General features: G+C 40.8%; 1 protein-coding gene across 5 annotated transcripts in view; it reads right to left on the minus strand.

Annotated features, from left to right (window-relative positions):
• Positions 1-23,055, minus strand: part of slc12a5a (solute carrier family 12 member 5a) — a gene marked incomplete at its 5' end in the record, with an annotated part of 169,115 nt that overhangs the window by 74,434 nt on the left and 71,626 nt on the right. For 2 of the 5 annotated variants that reach the window (XM_083938586.1, XM_083938585.1), the window contains one exon: positions 22,555-22,663. The exons of the other annotated variants lie outside the window; for them this stretch is intronic. In XM_083938586.1, coding sequence (XP_083794712.1) covers positions 22,555-22,609 — 55 coding nt within the window. Of the gene's footprint in view, positions 1-22,554; positions 22,664-23,055 lie in introns of those variants that run through there. 5 annotated transcript variants of the gene reach the window in all.

A 23,055-nucleotide genomic window follows, 5' to 3' on the forward strand; every position in this document is an offset into this window, starting at 1 on the left:
ATGTGACTGCTTATGCTTAATGGAAGCTGAGGTTTGTTCATTATTTTCAGCCAGATTTTGCTGTGCTGCACCGCAAATACACAGGCTGAAATGTGCGTACACAATCTCAGACCAGACGTGAGATTTGATTGTAGCTCACGCTCACGTCCATATTGATTAATGCCGAAGTTTGCCAGGAAATGGTCGTACGCACGTTTTTCTGCCGTACGTTCGTTTGATAAATGAGGGCCATTGTGACTAAAGGTTTTTTGCTGTGTAATAGAACACAGGAGCTTGATAACAGCAAGAGGCCTGCCATGTTAAGGAATTCTGAGAATTGTATTTATTACTACAGTCTACAACCCCTCAAGCCAGTTCAAGCTGAGCAAATTACTTCCATCTGTCCATCATTTTGACTGTCAGAGGAAAGATGTAATAGCTCACCATGATACTATTTCCAAGCTAATGTGGTAATAATATAGTGAATATGGAAAAGATGGAAGAGCATAATGTATACAGCCTGTTTTTTTTTGTATTTTTTTTTTTTTTGGGGGGGGGGGGGGGGGTTGGGTCCAATTACAAAGAAGGTTAGCATGTGTGTTCATTTGTATCTTTATCTACCTCTACATCAATAAATGTATGCCTGGACAGATGGGTCTTCCTCCTCCTGCTCCGTATGCGATAGAGGTAAAGTATGGGAACTTTGGAAGGAGAAAAGACCAGTAGTGAAGACCTGGGCTAGCAATGTTGGCTGGTTCATCATCAACTCCACTGGTTGCAAAAACAAGTCAGTTTTTATAGAAGTCAATAGGAAAATTGGCCTTCTTCTCACTTGATTTATTACCTCAGTAAACATTTTCCTAAGGAGTGTATGGTCTCAATCACTAGTTTCAAGTCCTAAATTATGGTTCTATTTAGAGTAAGATAGCCAATAAAGCAGGCTATGTTTCAGGGTGTGGCTACCTTTTGATTGAGGTTGCTGTTAAGTAATGTTTACATTTATATATATATATACTGTAGAATAACAGAACCCCTAAAAAATAATGCCTTTAAAGAAACCGATTATTCTGTCATTTACTGTCACGTTACTCTCCTCTTCTCACTTACTCCTGGGGTGGAGGCTACAGTGTTGCAGAGAGGAAGGTGTGCTGGCTGCTCTGTTTCAACAATGTTATGCTAAAAAAATTGGGATTGAGCTATGAGCAGAAGTCTGCTTGGCGCTAGGCTAATTTATACAATGTAAACACTGGAAACACTATCTCTTCCATCTCCTTCTCTGTCAGAGAAATGTCTGACTGAGTCACTTTATAACCGAGCAGATTGTTAAGTGCAGAGATCTGTATAGTTATACTGCAGCAGACTGGTGTCGTTTTTAGGCAACTTGGTGAAAATAAACACAGTGAATGGGCATGCATGATGCCACTGCCCTCTGGCTGCACTTGCGAGAGTACTTCCCTACTCATGAGGACTCTAACGATCAGAACGGTATAGTCAAAATTCATACCGTAGGGCAAATTCATACTGGTGTACTTTCTAAATGTTTATACTGTGCACCCCTAGTTAGTCATTGTTGCCAGTCTTGTCCTTGAATGGTATAACAGTGGTAATCAATGTCGTGGAGAGAAAAGGTGTTTCACTGCTGTGGTATGTAAGTAAACATTTCTTCACTTGTCACTGTCTTTGGTGTTGATTCAAAAGGGTCAAGGCCAGAGATTAATCAGATGAACTAAGGATGGAGCAGCTGTTGCCATGACATTTTCAATTCATTGATAAATCACTGATTAGGAGAGTTTTGTGTTACAGCACTGTATACTTTTTTAAATTCTAATGCAGTAATACTTGGAGAGGGCATGGTGCAGACAAGTGTAATGAGAGATATTTCAATGGTGGTAAGGAAAAGGTATCTGCACCTGTCATCCATCTGTCATGACAAAACCTCAGTCATTTTTGCGGGATAACCTATCCAATCCATATTGCATCTGCAAAATGTGTCAGAGATCTTTTTTTCTCTCTCCTCATCCTCCCTCTGCTGTTAGTCCAAAGAGAGGGCTGCGGGACTGCACACCCTCTGCATGGCAAACAGTTCAAGGAGAGGAAGGAGGTGAGACGCAGCACTGGTGTGAGCGATTCCTTTAAAAGGCGTTGACACTGGCATTAGAGGCTATTGACACGGCCACAGGTATTAATAACATAATGAGGGTGTTAAACTGTCACAGTGTGCTTTGTGAACATGGTGTGTGTGTGTGTGTGTGTGTGTGTGTGTGTGTGTGTGTGTGTGTGTGTGTGTGTGTGTGTGTGTGTGTGTGTGTGTGTGTGTGTGTGCGTGCGCTCTCAAAAGCTCTGGCCTGTGCAAGGCTCGGTGAAGACACTCTGAACTGACATGTTGCAAGAAATACAGAAGTACAGGAGAGAGAAAGTAAATTATTACAGATGGTATGTGTTTGCTCCTATGTCTGAGAGGCTGCAGTCTGTCTATCAATCTGTCAAACTGATGATTAGTTTTGACTGAGTTTTGATTATCAATTAACAAGCAGCAGCCTGAATATGGGGCAGGAGGGGTGTTTGAAATCAAGATGCCTCATTATGTAAGATCAACACATTGCTGTGGTAACGGTTGATTATTTGTTTAGAATTGCATTAAAGCAGAACAGAAAAAAATGTAATTAATAAAACTTAAATTTTAAATTTCTGTTGTTTTAGTGTTACATTAGTTTGGGCAATGACACTTTTGAGCTTGCGCACAAAAAATGGTGCTTGGTAAGGTTATTCAATTAAGTCAGTTCTAAGGAAAAATGCAAAAAGATCAGCTTCTCAAATGTGAATATTTCCTTTCAAGTTAATTTGGGCTTTTTCGACTGACATTTCATAGAACAAACAACTAATGGGTTCATTGAGAAAATAATCTGCAGATTAATCCATAATAAAATAATTGCTAGTGTCAATGAAACAACCTTTACAAAGACAACACTAGAAACTGTCATCTTTCTAGGTTTGAGCAAGCTCACTATGGGGATTATAAACTCCACATGACAAACCTTTATTAAGGTAAAATAGTTTAAAGGTTCTACTTAAATGTGTTCACAGGTGACTGATTGTGGATCTATTTTATGTGAGCATTGCCGGGCAAAGCCACAGAGTTAGAGCAGATGACTGGCTGGTTGCTTTTGACGCAGTCTGAGCTGGCATGGGAAATCAAACACATAGCATTGTGTAGTTTCTTTGCAAGTAGCATCAAAATAAACCGAAGGAAGAAGAAAAAAATATGTGAGCTCTCAGCAGAAAGAGTTGCACAGTATAGTCATAAAAACAGTTATTCTTAATTAGTTTTTAGCAAACAAGATTTATTTGGATTCAAATCATACTTTTTAAGATTAAATCCTGCATATGATACATTTTTTGATTAGATTAATTTTACAAACAAATTAATATTGCAGAAATGATTGCACACACAACAGTGTTTTGATTTGGCTGCATGTACTCATTCAATGACTCAATTGCCCATAAGAAACACTCTATAAGATTGCACATGGTTGCGTTTGCTGAATAAATGGAAGTAGAATAACAATACAGCCTTTTTGGACGAGAGCTTCCGCATGATGTGACTGCCATGTCGGTGCAGATCGTGTATGTCTATGCAAGATTTCCTTTCATCTGCCTCACCATCACCTTCTATGTACACTGTGCTCATCAACTCTCAACCTTCGTTTCCTCTGAATGACGTTCTGTGCTGCAATCTTGAATCATCATTGCCTTTTAAAAAATCCACATCTATAAATCAGCTCCTCTCCTTTCGTGACTCCTCTGCCTCGTTTCCGGTTCGCTGCCATCTCTCCTCAGTCACTCTTATCAGTTTGTTCTCCTGATCTTCTGACTCCTCCCTCTTCTTCCTCGTTGCTTTATCTTTTGCATCCTCCTGTCTCTTAAACCCTCCTCTATTTTGCCTTCCTCTTCATCTCTCTTCTGTATCTTTCTATCCCTGTCTATCTCTCTCCACCCTCTCTAGCTGGGGAACCAGTGTGACTGCAGTGTGACCTACTTAGCTGTACTGCTACTGCTGACTGGCATGGAGAGCTGGCATAGTGATGTAGGCACCAGAGATTCTCCCATGATGGGCACTGCCAACATAAATTCACTAAGCACCAAGAGACATAGAAAAAGCTGTCAAACCACTCATCCTGCATCTGGAGCTACCTTTCCACAACCTGGCCTAACGTGGGCAAGCTCAAGCATGTCGCAAGGCAAGTTGGTTTTACATTTTCGCTTCAGGTCTAAAATCACGCCACAGTGAGGCTTTGTCAGGACCAGTTTCCAGGTAAATATGGCCCACTGTTTATCCATGGGCCAAGTAGGGCTACCATAACATGAGGCAAAGTTAAAAGCCTCTGGGCAAAGAGACATGTGCAACATCTAATTTCCCATTATCACTAAAGAACCCAGACAAATGAAAATAGACGATAACCGACAGTATTAAAAAACAAACAAATAAATAAAGAAATAACACTATTGGTCATATGAGGACATTAGGCTCTGCTCACAATCTGGGCAGAGGAATAATACATCAACAATTATTAATGTGTAAACTGCGTTGTTAAGGCCAACTATTACGGATATATCATGATTAGAAATTTACATGATCATGTTGATAAAATGAATAGTGAAATATATGTTAAAGATCAGCCAAAATGAAAAGTCTTTATTTAGGGGTCACACAAGTCATACATGATTTAAGAGTATCAACTGTGAAACAGCAATAAACTGGAAAGACAGGAAAGTAGGATGGCTGTCACTCAAACAACTAAGGTGTGCATTTTCAGAGCAGATCTGAGCTTTTGTTTTCTGAATAACGGCCCGTCGGTCTACTATGCTTTCTGACCAATTCAGAATATTGATGCTTTGGATTAATGGGTAAGTTAAGTTATTTTGCTAGCTAAACAGCAAAATCAATTCACCTGAACACATCTTCATGTACATTAGTTCGTTAGTTAGTTTACACTGAGGCAGTGTCTTCTAACCACCTCATATAATTTCTTGAGTTAATAACAGAGAAATGATTGCTTTTAATAAATTATGCTTTTTGCACGGTCTGGAATACCCATGATACTTCATTGCATTTGAATCTTCATTCGATACGTTTTGGCAATGTTTTCATATGTAATCTTAGTCTCATTATATGTCCCCTGGTTTCCTAATAAGGTAAGCCATTTACCGAAATTGGATTGTTTCATTTAGCTTCACATATTGTTAGTTCTTTGGACTGAAAATGGCAATCTGCTAGACCCATTTGGATGTCCATCTGTAGGTAGAAATGGTCATTGTTCAATCAGCCTGGCTATCACTGATAACTGCACATGTCTTTTATTCCAAACAAAGCCTGGGTTTTGGCAAACTGTTAATGATGAGGATCCTATAAAAAGCAACTGGGTGCTTGGTAAAGATAATGTAAAAGCTTTTCATAAACAGAGTAGAAGTTGAATCGCTTGTGTGTTTTCTCAGAACAGCAATATTTATCTCTGCTTATATGAAAAGGGCTTTCCATACTTTGTTAAAGATTTATTGTTACAGTAGCAAACCTTTCCAGGTGTATGTTGCCAGTGCATTTAGCATACAACAAGAATAGCTTTAATTTTTTGAACCATGCCTGATGTTTCTCTCAGTTCACACAACCCACAGTGAGGGTTCATCAAGGAGGAAAAAACTGTTATTTCTCAACTGTTTTGACATTTGCCCTGTATAATCTATCTCCACTATCTTGTCAGACATAAAAGCCTATATGCATGCTGACTTTCCAAATGTATTAGTCGAGGGGGGATTAATAAATAACCCTCTATTGTAAACACATACACACACATCATGATTCTGGGGAACCAAGTTGGTGTAGATGACACATGAGACATTGCTGAGTTGGGTTTTCTCAGTGCTGTACTGTACCTGTACTTAACCCAGAGGAAACTGAAGACAGTGTGTCTGTGTACATGTGTGTACCTGTAAGACTACATGTGTTATGTGGTGACAAATACAGCTCCTGTGTGAAAGGCATGGGTGCCTTTTTCTGTAACTTTCTCTGTTTGCTTTTTGGCAGGATTGTGTGACCTACTCAAGATGTTGTACTAATGAGCTGGGAGATCAGTGCCACCTTGTCATACCATGTGCATTAATTTAAAGTAATAAAGTTTTTTTTTTGTTTGTTTCAACCACAGACGCCACACTCTACTTAATCTATTTCCCTTTCAGCACTTGTGGACAACATATCATTTCCTTTTTAGGATTTCTGCATTCCCTTCCTCTGCAGATATTCTGGGAAATCACCTCTACGCAAAGTTCCGTGCTGTGCAATTTAGTGGAAGAAGCCAATATGTAAGATGATCCAATTATCCATCTACATAGCCAAGGCATCAGAGACATTTTATGAAAACAAGCGCAAGATTGTTCTTCCGTAATGCGTCATTTTAATCATCAGCCATTCTGCGTACATTCATATGTGCATTAGATAAGTAGAGGCACTTGCATGATTGCACTGCACACAAAGAACGGGGTGGAGGAACATGGGAATGAGTGCATTTCATTTCACAAATCTGCATGTCTGTTTCAGTGCACGTGTACAGGAGAAAGAGGAGAATATACAGAATGTTCTTACGTATGTTTTATCAGATAAATCAATAGGGACTGTAGCCCTCTCCTATAAGTGCCTGTGAGTGTACATAAAAATGAGTCACTGGATGTAGATATTTACTGTATATGAACAGAACTCCAAGCAGATATTACTGAGTGGAAATGCACTTTTACATGAGAGCCAAATGATCACGCCTCAGTGCCTCCAGCTCAGGCTTTCCTCCTTGCATGCCTGGTTTCCTCATAGAGGACTGTCACTATACATCTATATACCCATTAAGCAGGACCCCACACAGAGGGCTTCTTTTCACTTGCCTGATTATAGACAAGCTAATTAGTGCAATACCATTCTGGGAAAAACAGGGTTTAAATGATGGAATTTGTGGCACACAGTTCAAATAAAATATAAAGGATGTGTGTGGCATGTAATTGGTCGCATCTAACCTCTGGCTTCACAATTTTTGTATACTTCCTCAATATCTTGAGAGAAGAAAGGATGCCCTCTGACTCTAATGAAGGTCTAGTTAGGTTCTGTCAAACACCTCTGCAATTTGTTTTTAAGGCCATGATGGACTGTGCTGTAGCTGAGGCAGTCCGGGGACACTCCTGGCTCCAGATGAATCATTAGCTTGGGGCGTGATTAGCTCTGTAGGAGTACTGTTGCCACACACAGAGTGTTCTCGTCAGCATTATTGGAGGGGTAATGTTGGTTCCTGCACAATATGGGTCCTATTTCACCATAGGGATTAAGGCTTGGTACACTGATACTGTGCTGTACTTTAGCAGCTGGCACTGGTATGTATAAGAATGAGGATGGAGTATGCCATGATTGCAGTCGGATATTAATTGCCACAAGGGAAGCTAACATTACAGGTATTAGAGCAAACGTGGCAGCAGTATCACTGAAAGATTGGAGGTAAGTCAGCCGCAGTGGCGAGGCATTTCAGGACAAAGGAAGGTTGGCAAGGGAGAGGCAAGAGTGAGAATTGATCAAAAACGGCAGGTGAAAAGGAATGCGAAGTCACGTTGCTATAGCAACAAGGCATGCAGCTGAGGATAAAGTCTCTCTCTCTCTCTCTCTCTCTCTCTCTCATATGAGCAGAGCCATTGCTTGAAGATCTGAGCAGATTCCTCATGCTCTTGGTGAACAGATAACACGTCAAGTATACTGTACTGTCCATCTCACTGTGTCATTTCACATTTACTCATACGGGGAAGGGGAGTACTTTTATCCCACAATGGCTTTTTATTTTTCACAGACAGTGCAACCCATTCCAGGATGGATCACATGTTAATCTTCCCATTTGTATGCATGCGACAGCTTTGCTGCCTATATCATTTCTAGAGGCAAGATTATGTGTTGTTGAATATTAGAGCCAAGAAGACTGTTGGTTTCAACAGCAGCAGTGAAAAATATTTTCCACTTTTCACTATTTCACAATATCTACCTGTTGGATGGAAAATACTTACACTGATAGTAATAATAATTGTTTGTTCTTTGGACAAAACAGACTCAGAATAGACATGGAAAGAGGTTCTGTTTTTCAGATTTTGAAGACGACCAGAAGTCATATCTTGCATTTAGTAACCCTGGAGGCTGCAGAGATATTTGTGTAACATTTTGTTTGATGCCATCTGTGTCCATATTTATGAGTTGAAAGAGGAGCAGCCGCATAAGCGGCGAGGCCGCAGTAATGACTGAGGCTGTTGGTATATGGGTATATGTTCACAGACTCAACACTTAGCTGGCTGTCACCTCAGCATGAAAGTGTTAATCTATAGCCTCCTGCACTAAAATCCCAAATATGAATCTGATGGCCTCATTCAGTCAGACATGGTTTGGCCACCAATGTACCATTAGGCCTGTCAGGCCTTCAGGCCTAAAACATACCAAGCACAGATAATTATTCCCTGTTGCTTCCTCCTCTGAAACAGAGGATGACATCTGCCATAGAGGCACAAAAACAAAGCCATAGGCATACTATTTTTTAAACTTCTTTTCATCCTGTCTGTCTGGAGAGTGAATCTGGGGCTGTCACTAATTAATTGGCCCCTCACAACAAACTATCCTTACTTATCTCTGTGTGATCAAAAGATTCTTCAATCCATTCAAATAAAATCAGACTGATTTAAAAAGCTCAGAGCAAGTTCAAAGACAGGGAAAAAATACCAACTGCCCACTACGTGAAAAAACACAAAGCAGTGCATGGACCCGAGCATGCTGCATAAACACTGTGTGTTCTTGTTACTGAGGTAATTGACTAAGCTGACCTGGCAGCCATCTTGTTTAGAGACATCTGCTGAGGAATACTTTGATGTGCCGGAGCAGTGATGGCAGTCCCCACATCTCAGGAGCCCCTCTGTTTCTTTCTTCCTGTACAGTGTGCCTCCCAAATATTAAAGGCTCCTTCACTGCCTACCCCTGTACCATCATTGATAATGAAATTAAGTGAATGTGTGACAAGTTGTAGCGATCATGTCCAAGAGGAGACTGAACCACGGCAGGGACACGCGGATGGGAAGGTTACAGAATGAGGGAAGACAATCAGAATGAGTGGTGAATAAGGGAAGAAGAATCAGTGCTCAATAAATGCTACCAGGAAGGACTAATGGGCTGGACCCTTCCCGAAGTATTGACCAATATAACCCAATACCAGGGAGTATCAAAACTTCTCCAGTCAAACTGCAAACATTCTTCTATTTAATGCGATTTGTGGGCATTCAGGATAGGTAAAAAAAATATCAAATGAAGTACTCTATTGGTACCAGTTTAGGGAACTAGTGCAGGTATCATATTTTCTTAAATGATACCCAGACCTAAAGATCTCAACCCCATCTCACAAGGATGAACAGACTTTTTTATTAACACAGCACAATCATTATCAACTCAAAAATTCTAAAACAATTACTTTTAGTTGACTGAGCAGCAGAGAGGTCTTGAGGCTAGGCCCAGCTGTGAGATAGAGCTACTGAGCCAAAGGTCCCAGGCTGCGCTAAGCTAAAAAAAGTAGCGGTATGATGACCAATCTGGGATGCAGCTACGGAGTAGGAGGATGAGAGGATTAGGACGTGTTGGGTTTAATAATCTAGACATCCTGGACAAACATGACAGAGAAGGAAAGGAAGAAGACGACAGAGAGTAAATGAGGAGGGATCAGCAGTGTGTAAGTAGAGGTCCAGGGATTACTGGATGGAGGTCACAAGAAGCTCTCGCTCTCACAGACGGGAGCATACATGTAGAAATCTTTCTTAGAGACAGACGTGGAGCAAATGGACTGAGATCTGAGGGCAAAGATTTCACTTGACAGCACTTGAAAAATTAAAAAATTATAAAATGTGAAGCACTGGTAGTGATGGCTTTCTGTATTAAGCATTCATAGAATATATGGGGTGGATGGATCATGAATTATAAGGCAAAATCGGAGAACATTACAGCTTCTATTTTAAGAAGCTGAGGGCTTTTATGTCCCTTAGCAGAAGTTTAAAGCTGCATTATTGAATAATAAAGACCATAAGAGCAGAATAAAGGCATTCATTAGGGGACTCACATTGGTGGAAAGTGTCATTGCGATCATTTAAAGGGAGCTTGAACACGTAGGAGAAAAGGCAGCATCTATTCAAATCAGTCTCAGAGAAAAGACAGGAATAGAACTGAAACTCTTAAGATCTGTTGTAATATTTCACTGGACCTAAAATAAGATGTAAACTACAAACAATGTGATTGAGTGTAAAACTCATGTAATGTTTCCCCAAATATTTTGTGCCGATTAAGATAGATAGATAGACAGAGAACTAAAGTTATCATCAACCATTTTCAGGTTTTTGTACTGATGGTGTCGATGTCACCTGCTGTTGACGTCTCTACCAACTATCACAATAAATGATGCACTTGGGAGTGCAAGTTGTTCCGATTAACTGTGTTTTAATATGGATTTTCATCAAACTTTCCGCTATAGTACAAGAACTTTTGGGGACTTGGGGATCATGTGATGGAGTGTCATACAACATTTAATCAAAACAGCCGTACTTGATTTTCTTTGGTGACTTGCTGGCAGCAGAACGAGGTGCAAACACATTTATCACTTTGTAAAGCTGTTATGACAAATGTGTTAGCAAACAACTGCCAATTTACACGTCCAGTAGATATGAGCAGTGAATGCAGCAACATTAGCCTTCATTTGGAGTTGTGTTTCTGCCCACCCGGCAAAATATAAGAATATTTACTCTCTTTATTTATTTTTTGATATCCACCAAGGGAAATATCTGGCACTCCCACTGCCAAAAACTCCATTGTGTTCACCAGCTAGTTGCTAACTTCTCTGCTGCCTAATGCTTGGCAGGCAGTGTAGAGTGAGCTTCAAGAGCTTTCTGATGTAGATGAGCGCGACGAGAGTGAACCTGAACAGTTAAGTTGTGAAAAAAAGGGGAACCACAAAACCAGGTCTTATAGGTTCACATCTTTGAGCGAGCGCTTTACATTATACAAGGTTATTTGGCGCGTTGTTAATCTAAAACACTGTATGAAAAGTCTCAAAACCAAAAACTGCCAGCCGGAAGTCGGTCAGTTGTTAAAGAAAATCAGAAATACAGACGTGACAAATAGTCGAATTATTTCTTGTCAAGTACTCAAACATTAATTAAAGTTCAGTTAATTGGGAATCCATAGAAACAGAATATCCTCTAATCCTGCTTGTTGAACATAAAACATCAAACGCTGAGAGCGCCTCAAGAAATCCTCTGTATTTACGCTGTGGCACACACCACACCGATACCAGAGCTCTTCAGTTAAGTTGCTCCATTTCCCGTGTGACAATAGCTAAATGGTTTCCCATTGAGGGCCGAGATGGGACACGGGGCAAGTGGCATGGCTCTCCGCCGCCTGTGGAGGGGCCCAGTTGACAGATGGTTTATTTCCATTTGCTGAGGATGCTGATCGGCTCTCTGGGCCATGGCAAAATGGGAAATACTATTCATACAGGCATATCAGCCCCAGACACTCGGCTGACTGAGAGTTATGCAGACATGTCAACTAAGCGGTCGTCAAAGAGAAAGAGAGACACAGATAGACAGGGAGAGAGATGGTGAGCTAAGTGATCGGCATAGCCAAAGGCGACACTGTACTCAGGGGAACAGTATGTGAAATACATACCTAGAGACATAAATATTTGATTGTGAGATCATACTTTACAGCTATATGTCCACTTAGCTGGGCTGTGTTTAAGTGGTGGGCTGAAAGGCAATTATTGAATCACCCGCTATGGGGAGTGTAAGTGGCATTTGATTGCTTTCTGTGATAGCGAGAAAGACAAAATTCTGTAAAATGTTTAGAGATGCAATTGAAATATGAGTGGTTTAGTATAGTCAGTTATTACATGAGCTGAAATCATATGTACCATTCTAAAATATTTGTGTATTTGTGCTACTGTTTCCATAATACACAAAGCTGTGTATCTCTCTCTCTCTTTAGCTCTCTTTATCTCTCTCTCTCTCACTCTCTCTCTGTGTGTGCGTGTGCGTGTGTGTGTGTGTGTGTGTGTGTGTGTGTTCTTAATAAGTAATCTGTTTGTTAGTTATTGTTCTGGCAAATGGGGGAAAGGGTTCCCTTTTTAAAATGAATGACTATTTTCTCAAACAGTTCCACTGATAGCCCTGCCATTGCAAATGTTCAAATTATAGTGTTGCTCTTTTTGTCCCAGTCATAATGGCCCCAATCCAGTAACGTCCTTGCACATTTATCTGTCACGTCAAGCAATGTGTGAAGGAAAAAGAGCATAAAGGGATACATTATCACCTAAAACAATGGTTTATTTGACTATAGATATAGATTAATATAATGATATCATCATATTTATCATAAATATTCATTTTTTTTGCTTGGAATGTTTTTTTCTTGAAAAATCAGGCCTCAAATCTCTGAAGCTCCTCACTGTTCTCTTCATTATAAGCCTTTGAAAGAGAAATTTCATTATACTTCCACCGGACCCCCTCCACCACCAGTGCCAAACCATTTCCACTTAAAAAACCTTAATATCCTTCAATGAGTCTTTGGATATCCTAATGGCAAGGAACTAACAGGAAAACCGGAGAGACAGCAAAAGCTAAAACTTCAACACCAGTTCAGGCCATTTCCTTGTTGAAGCCAAAATTACAAATGGACCATTGGGTCAGATACATCATAGTCTTAATAAAAAAGGAACATGCTAAATATTAGGCCCAATTAAAAGTTGTCGTTATACTCCCCAAAGCTTATTCTCTAATCCATATTGATTTTCTCTCTAACAAGTAAATCCTGTTCCTATTTCAAAGTTCACTAACAGGTAAAACTAACTTGGTACTAAGGGTGAGTAATATGGATAATATCATATCACTGTATATGTAATTCATTCATTCCTAATATCAATATTTATTATGATATCATCCATTTTCTGGAACCAATGAAGAAATAATTATTGGTAAAAATAACTAGAGGAAGGACCATTTCAAAGTAAATTTAAATCAATCTTATTAATCAAATTTATGGAAACATTGAATTTTTACATGATTTTTGCATAAAACAGTCCTGGTAATTTATTATCACAATGTCCATACTTGATACAGTCACCACAATATAAACAGCAAGATTTCTAGTTAATCAACAGATTATTTGCTTGACAGAAATAAAGATAATCAGTTAATCATTAAAGTCTTTAAATCAAGCAAATGTGTCAGATCAATTGCTCCTGAAATGTGAGGATTCACTGCTTTTCCCTTTTTTTGTATAATTTCAAGTTAAATATATTTCAGACGGTTGGTCGGACAAAATAAACCATTTCTACTCTTGGGACTTTCAGACCCCATGATGGGCATTCTTTATAGATAGTTGTCTGAATTAACTGATTCATTGTTTTATTTATTCAAAGATAATCAAAGGTTTCACCCCTAATGATGGAAGCTTGTAAGCATTATAAGTGTTAAAACACTAAAAATAATAGGGCGACCAACATGGCTACTATCAGGATGAAATAAACGTATTAAGTATACTTTCTTTACTGATGACGAAAAACTAGTTTCAATGACTGAATCTAGCATAAAGGGAAGACTAAATCATTTGAATTTGCTTATATTTTCCTTTTTTCCTCCCTCAGCGTGTCACTTCTTTCCTGTGTGTTCCTGCTACTTTTAAGAGTTGCCTCATTACTTTAACTTGTTCACCACAATGTGTCGATATTAAATGAATCAAATGTAACTTTTTTCATCTATGATCATATATGATTCTGAACTTCAATCTGTGCACTGGAGTTCTTATGCAAAAGCATGGTGTTGGTGCCGTGCCCATCTACCTCATTAGCAATTCCAGTCTATCCCGAATATTTTGTGTGTGTGTGTGTGTGTGTGTGTGTGTGTGTGTGTGTGTGTGTGCGCGCGCGTGCATAGCGAGTCCACGGGTGTGCTGCTGGCCAGAATTACAGTTGTGACGATGAAGCAGACTGCGAGGGATTGATTCCCCTCTTGGCCCCTCCCCCACCCCAATTACGAAACTGTCTGTTTGATATTCGTCCAAGGCTGCCAGGCGCTGTGTCTGGGTTCTACAGAAACGTCCACTGCTGGCCTCGCAGTTGCCTTTCAGTCCCTCTTCCCACTCATAGCCACCAATTAAGCTGCTTTCTAGTTTAAAGACACAGCAATCCCACAATGCTACACTGTACCTCAGAGGATCCTCACACACACACACGCGCACACACACACGCGCACACACACACACACACACACACACACACATACACACACACACACACACACACACACACACACACACAGACACACACACAGACACACACACAGACACACACACACACACACTGGGGTTTCCATAGCTGAAACTGTACGTCCACATGGGCCCACCCTGAGCACACAATAATGAGTTTCTCCACTGCTGCTAGCTGACTTCAACAGCACCAGTTTTACATCCGCATTTATTTGTTGTGTGCCAATATTAGCATGCACATGCATACATTAAAAGAGATGAGAGTCACAGGACACACACTCACACACACACACACACACACACACACACACACACACGCACACACACACACACACACACACACACACACACACACACACACACACACACACACACACACACACGCACACACACACACACATACACACACACACACACACACACACACACGCACACACACACACACAAACACACACATACACGCTCAGGAGCTGACTGGCGGTTACCTAGGCAATTAAAGATGGAGTTGAGAGGATTGTTTAGCCTTCCTCAGAGAGACAAAAAGAGAGAGCAGTGATGCAGAGGTAATGTGTGAGCTTGAAAAGACAGAAACGTAACTCCTCTCTGCGCTTTTAGAAATGCAAATTATTTACCCAACCAGGGACATTCCATAACCTAAATACTGTATATTCCTGATGAAAGTGAATCTACCACAACTGTAATTTACCTGTATAAACTGTTTAATGGCAGGAGAAAACAAGTATGTGCTGTATTTTGTTTGTCACGCTTAACCTCTGGATAAAGGGTTCATGTTTAGCAGATATATGGAACATTTCCAACAGCCCAGACCGTAACCATGGCAATCTTCATTACCTACTTGGTTATTTTTCTCTCCTGAACAAAAACAGCTTCATATAATAAAGCCACGCTCTGACACACACACACACACACACGCACACACACACGCACACACACACACACACACACACACACACACTGACAAAAGAAATTGTTTTGTACAGAGTTGATACGACTGATTGCTGTGCTACAGGGCCTAGTGGGTATCATGGTTCTGGGGCCGGTCTCAACCATGCATCGACTAAATCACAGCAAATAGGTATACGAGTGAGAGCAAATCAATACGTGTCTTTTCATTATGATTCCCTTCACCTTGTACAGGTTGCTTCAAAGTAATGTCAGATTGGGTGGAAATTGAGAGACTCATCAAGGACTTTGGTCTCTTTCGTAACGAGTCGCAAGAAACTGAGAATGTGTCACCGGCATGGAGTGTGAGCTGTCAGCTCCACTGGACTGGTTTTGATTTTTTTTGTCTGCTATGTGCATATACACACAAGACAGCACCTGAACCAAATGTATACGTTTGATAAGAAAACCGCAAACATTCAGAAAAAGCTCTCATCTTTAAGACCATTAAAGGACAATCTACTCCAGCTGTTTTGATCTGCCTTTTGAGGACTAACGGAGCACGTCACAACATTTTGCTTTCATAAAGTCTAGATGGAGAGAGCAACAGTGATAGTGAGGAGTAGGGATGTCGGGATTAAGTAATTTTGTCATAATAGCGGTTACATAACTTGACAGTTTCATAAACCGTAAGACACGTAGAAGCTACGATAACTATGGTGTCCTGTTTCCCGCATTGTTGCCCTGTGAAAACGAATACATGAGTCACGTAAAGTGTGTGGGCGCCAGTTTGTTTTGTGAGAGAGTCGTCGTGCCACTCAGCTGAAGCGTTGAGAGGAAAAGCTGTAAAAATGTCAGAGGGAACTGACATTCCAGCCTTATATTCGCCAAAAAAGCTTCTTAAAACGGTAGCGTGGGAGCATTTCGGATATCTACAAAATGAGCAGGGAGTTGTTGTAGAAGATGGATATCCAATTTGCAAAGCGTACTGTGAAAGGTAATGCAAAGATACTTGGAATATGTTCCAACTTCTTTGAGATAATCATTTACCCCTTCATGCTCAAGTCAAGGTGAAAAACCTAACTAGTGAATGTAACTTTACTAAGTTGGAACAAAACAGTTTCACAGAATAGTTCACAATTAGTTTACTTTCTAAATCTAGCGGGGATATGTTACCTGGATGAAACTCCAGTTCTGAGTATGTGCTGAACCTATGAGCAATAACACACTGTACAAAGGGGTGTCCTGAAAAATGGACTACATCCATCTATTTCTCTCTAAGACCAACTAAATTGTTCTTTAATAAATCAGATTTCAAAAATATTTTGGTGACATAAGATAATCATTTGAGAGCTCCCTTTCTTTTTGATACTGTCCTAGAAGAAGTATTTGCAGCTGTACGAAGTTATAAACCTACTGAACCAGAACTATATTGAGTTGGATTTGGTAATAAAGTGCCCCACGTGTCAGCAATTATACTTTATTTTGAAGATATGTCACCTTTTACTAAATTGAGTTCTAGTTAGGTCGTGTTGTTGTCCTTGAGTGTTTCAATTGCTAACAGCTTTTCCTCCAGACATTACCAACATGACACCATTTGCTTATTCCTGCTTTTGTCTTCCTCACTGTAAAAACAAATAACATACCCTACATGGTTTTCTGTGATAATGTATTGCATCTTAATTAGTTTTTAAATGTTTTTATAATATATAAATACTTTGCATTCATTATATTTTGCCTTAATGAAAACAATACTCAAATTTCCAGTTATGAAAGTTGTGAGAGAGCAGAGTTAAGCTTGGTTGAGCTTCTTCTGGCATTATTCATCTCTTTCCTTCACTTCCAGTGACCTCCTCTTCCCCTCCATAAAACCAGCCATCTATTTCTCTCTGAGGCTATCCATCCATTTTAAATCTTTTACCTCAGAAACCCTTTGGTGCCCTTATGTTCCTACACTGTTTTTGTAGCTGTGCAGAGAACTGAAGTCAATGCATTCATATTCCAAATGAACTGCATTTTCTTTAGGTATCAAATGCAGTGGTATTATTATTTTCATGAAATTATGCACAAACTTCTTAAACACCACTGCTGATAGCAGTGAAATGCTTAATAAATATTTCTTATTATACTTTTATGTGAGCTTTTTCATCAGAGCAGTATGAGTCAACAGCAAGCTTTGGGGAAGCAGAGCCCTTCACCGCTGATTATACTCTCTTCTGCTTATTAATTGACAAACCAATGAATGGATACCCATCCATTATATATGGACGCCCACTACTGTCGGTAACCATACTCTAATTAGCAAGAAAACCAATTCATCTGCCCCACCGTTACACAAGCCATTGTATTCATGTTTCATTAAAACCTACCTAATTCAATTAAATGATTTGTAATTATAATCTATATTTGGACTTCAGGAGCCATTTATACGATGGTGGTTGGTTCACTGATGATAAAACCGCTCTGATTAATGGGAGGTGAGTATGGTAGCAAAAAATTTATATAAAATAGCTAATACAGGCAAAACTGTTGATAATACTAAATTGGCCAGAATTATTTCATGCTTTCAATGCAGTTTCTCCTGAACAAAGACAGTGCTATGTCTAATGAAGAATGTAATGTACAGCATTGTTGCTACACAGTTAACCTGGTTAAGACGATAATATAAGTATTAAACTTGACCTATACAGCATTATACTGCAGGCTACACCATTTTTATGTGTCTGTCTACTCATGTGGATATGATACACTTTGGCGCTAAGCTACTGAAAATATAATTTTTTGTGTATGCAGCCAGAGAGCTATCTTTCCAAATAACAAGTGCTTGTGGTTTTGTATTAGCCAGCAATCTCTCTCACTTACAATGCATTTCTTCTCTCTCTCTCTCTCTCTCTCTCTCCATTCACAGTGGATAAGTTGCAGAGCGGGTAGACAGAGAATAATGACGTTGAGCATGCACAACAACTGCTTCCCTAGAAGAGGGCCCCAGGGAGCATTTTGCAGTATTATGCAGTCAGCTATAACTAAAACATCATTACAACCCTATTCACAGCCCTGACCAAGAGTATGGACTGGCTAGAGAGAGGGAATAAGTGGATGAGTTAATGGATGGATGGGTGGATGGATGGATGGATGGATGGGTGGATGGATGGATGGATGGATGGATGGATGAATGGATGGATGGATGGATGGGTGCGTGGATGGACAGATGGATGGTGGACTATGACCGATGGCTTTTTTCAAATATCTAAAAATAAAGTTAGCTAATCTGTTAATCGTTTAAAATGTCTGATAACAGTGGATAATGTCAGTTATAATTCCCCAAACACAATGTACAGTATTTGTTGACTGAGATGACTGAGATCTTTTATCAAAATTGCATCTACAAAACAAGACTTTTCGCTTTTTTTGTCAGCCAATCAGTTTTAGATGGGGGAGTAGTGATGTGGGAAGTGGGGAGTAATGGAACAAGAAGGAGCAGCCACAATGAGCTGTTAGAGGAAGAGTTGCAGGCGACACACCTTAAACTACTCAGCAAGCTAAATAACTTTGCTGTGCTCTGCTATTGGAAAACTACCAGCTCTGTGTGCAGCATGAAATTAATTAATTAATTAGTTTGTCTGGCTGCACTGTTAACAGATACTTCAGATGCTCATTAGTTGTATTTCTGACAATGTAGCTGCTTAGTGAGTAATAAAACTGGCTGTTGCCAAAGTAACAGTAGGTGTCGCCAAAAAAACAGGACAGGAAGTTAGATTGATTACCCTTTTATTTTTTATTATTATTGTACTATTGTTATTACTATTTATTCTTGTTTGTGTATAGCAAATGCTGATAATACACATAATATTATTTTAAAGTTACTTATTTATTCTTTGCATTTGTTCTTGTACTTATACTGCTTCTCTGCATATGATCAATGAAAGGTATCTTATCTTGCAGAGGCTGTAGTGCTGGAAATGGTTTCCAAATAAGCCTCCAGAGTGTGATCTAGCAGTCGGCTGACCTGCCGAGCCAAAGGCTTTCCAGGCAGAACTCATGAGCAATATCCAATTATGCACACGTCACAAAAACTCCTCACTCATTAAAACTGAACTGAACTGACACATTAATGAGCAACTGAATACTTACACGAAATATTGCAGGGAGTGACATTTGGAGAAGTAGCATGAAATCACTTTTGTTTGCCAACAACAACACAGAACAGCCCCTTTTAATGATTGCTTTGACTGTCTATTATTTACACTTAAGCTTATCACTGCAATGATGACAGGACCAAAAAACTTTACATTTCTCAGTAGATGCAGTACATTTGTTTCAATATGAAAATATGTAAAAAAAAAACAACAAAAAAAACAACAACAAAAAAAAGTTAACCACATCAACAATTATACATCTTTCAAAGAAACAACTATTGCTTTAGGTGACCCTCATCCTGCATCACTACTCCTTTTATGCAGTAACAGCTTCCCCTTGTGTGTAAAAAAAAAGACATGCTCAACCATGCCAACCCTTTCTTTGCTTCAAATGGATCACTAAAACTTCACCTTCCCTTCAACTCGTGATTGCATCCCACCTCCTTGCACCGCTGACTTTCCACTTGCTCCAGAGAGAAAAATCTGCACATAATTAACAATATGGTGGGAGAGCAACATGAAAACTTATGAATATGTAAATCAGGCTTTGACTCAACATGCATCCACTTCTTCCCCTACAACATTTTTTTAATTTCCCTGAGAATTAGGCCTTTCATCTTTGCTTGACTATAAAAAGGATCGCAGCGCAAAAACACACCCCTACAAACACACACACACACACACACACACACACACACACACACACACACACACACACACACACACACACACACACACACACACACACACACAGACACACACACACACACACACACACACACACACAAACACACAAACACACAAACACCACCACCCTGACGCTGTGTGTAACTCTCTGTGCTCTCCTCTCCTGGGCTGTGACCCAGCCGTGTAATGAAGGCTATAAATCAGCACCATGGACAGCACTAGGCAGCCCTGAGCTTCTGGATGTACAGGAGTCAGGTGAGGGGGGGGGGGGCAGTGGACAGCGACAGCCTCTGACATTCGTACTGTAAGGAGACGAAAAGACCCCCCTCCCCCCAATCCGAAGCTGCCCTGCATAGTACTGATGACTAAACAGAGTTATTGAGGTTGTTGCATGGCTAGCTTAGCAGGGCTGTGTGTGTGTGTGTGTGTGTGTGTGTGTGTGTGTGTGTGTGTGTGTGTGTGTGTGTGTGTGTGTGTGTGTGTGTGTGTGTGTGTGTTTGTGTGTGTGTGTACAAGGTCCTATCCTGAGAGATGGCAAAAAGAGAGAGATGGAGAAAGTGACACAGAGGGACGAACAGCGAGAGATGTATTGGAAGAAGGTGGTGGTGGTGGGCACTTATCCACCTCTCTGAGGGTTTCAATACAGCTCTTTGCACATTACATACATAGGTTATATGCATATCCCGGAACAGATAAAATGGGATATCCTGATAAATGAAACTCTGACATCTACATATAGCAGGAGAGGCAATGAGCTTCGCAAATACTTTTACACACATCAGCATATGCTCAGTATGAACATGCAACTTTAAAACTCCATTTTGCATTCACTTGCGTGCATACACATACATGTGAATGACACAGTAAATTTGACAGTGTGAAAAGGCAGAAGCAGCGGCAGCAACGCTCGAGTAATCGTGTTAGCTTAACACATCTGCATACGCAGCTATGTGGCTTTATGTCATGCTTGGTAACCTGCCCTTGATGGTTTCGTTTTGTTGCACTTATAAATGAGGACATGCTTCAACCCTGTCGCCGACCTCTTACAACCAATGTACGTGCTTTTAGCGCACCATTGTAATCCCCCCACTCACACACACACACACACACACACACACACACACACACACACACACACTCAAAAAGAGATGCCCGCATTAAGTTAAATATTCATGTTCCCAGCGCTGGTCTATTTTTATCATTAAGCCCTCACAGGTAGGAGAAGCAGAATAGTGACTGTTCTTTCATCCGCAACCTGTCTCTCCAGTGTAGCCCTGTTGTTGTCAAGACTCTCTTGACAACAACAGGGAGATTTGTACCATAGCGCAAAATGGGTGACATGAAAGAGTGTGACAAAAGACAAATGCAGAAAGCAAAAGAAAGGAAAAAATAGAAAAGAGAGTGAAGGGCTGGACCTTGAGAGAAAGACAGCAAGAGATGTGTGTGTAGGGCTACAACAATCCTCAACATATAGCAGAAAGGAAAAATAAATACTGCTGGTGTGCAGCTTATGCAGAATAAGCCAGTGGGTTACCTAGGACTTAAGCATCATTGGTGGCTTGATACTGTTCTGAAATGTGCAGTGCCTGTCACTAGCACTTAAAAGAAAAGGTTGATTTCCTTCTGGGCCTGAGAAGGTATGGGCTTTCTGGTGAACAGCCGGTTTTAAGAGCGCTCGCAACACAGCTCTGCACAAACCTGCAACCCACAGGTTTTCTCCAGAAAGCCTGCAGAGACTGAGGACTGGGCTGAGCGATGGGGATTGGATGGTGAGCTGATTTTGACAGCTGGGGGCGATGGGATTAGCAGCAATGGTGGCTTGGTATCTGTAATTGCGAGTGGTTGTGCCTGTGTGTGTGTGTGTGTGTGTGTGTGTATGTGTTGGGGGGGGGGGTATGTGTGTATTTGTGTGAGCCTGAACATACCTATACTGCCTGTCCACAGAGGGCCATAAGTGGTAGGAGCATTTAACTTTACGTTTATTGAAGAATTATGAACCGGCTGCACCAAAACGTTCATTATTGTGCGTGCACTTATGATTTGTCAGTGTGTGTGTGTGTGTGTATTTGTGTGTTAGTGCTAATGTGTGCGTGTGCTGGACGAAGCTGTAATGCCCTTACACTCGCCATCCATCGTATGGAGTGAGCCCATTACTATTCCTGTCACAACAGCCTTGCAGTAAGAGCAGCAGCAGAGGAGGCAAGCAAGCCGACCACAGTACAGTGCTGTAACACTAATATGCACGCACACACACATACACACACACACACACACACACACACGCACACACATCCTCCTCTTCCAATGACTGCTCACTCCCATCAGTACATGTGTGCTTTTACAAGGCATTTCTGTGCTACATGTATTAACTCCCCCTCTATGTGTTTGTGGGCAGATGGACGGTATCTATGTGTCTTGCTTTGCCGTATGAATGGCCCTGTTAATGCATATCTACTCATGTGTGCGTGTGACTACATGACACATCCCATCACTCACCCTGGCTTTGCGCTCCCCCGTCCCCCTCCTCTGTGTCGGTCAGGTTGTTAAGCATCCCGGCTCTTCTATGGTACTCTTCTTCTGCTGCGGAGCGTTGTCACCGATCGAGCTCTCGGCGGCTCTCCCTGTGCTCCACCCACTGTGATACAGCCACAGAAATCACGGGGAAGCAACGTAGAAAATATGCCAGCCGGATCCTCCTCGCTCCTCTTCGCTCCTTGCTGCCCGTAGGATGCACGAAGAGAGGCAGCAGAAGAGAGAAGGATTTTTTTTCTCCCTCAGTAGATCCTCCTCTTGACGTCTCTTCTCCGCTGGCTTGTAAGCGTGACTCTCTCTCTCTCTCTCTCTCTCTCTCTGTCTCTCTCTCTCTCTCTCTCTCTCTCTCTCTCTGTTGCTCTCTCTCTAGGAGGAGGAGGAAAGAGGAAAGCTGCAGGAGTTTGGTGGATGATGGAACGCCTCACGCTCTCTCCCTCCTTATTCTTTCCTTCTTTGTATCTCTTT

This window comes from Echiichthys vipera, assembly GCF_963691815.1.
Source record: "Echiichthys vipera genome assembly, chromosome: X".
NCBI classification, from domain to species: domain Eukaryota; kingdom Metazoa; phylum Chordata; class Actinopteri; order Perciformes; family Trachinidae; genus Echiichthys; species Echiichthys vipera.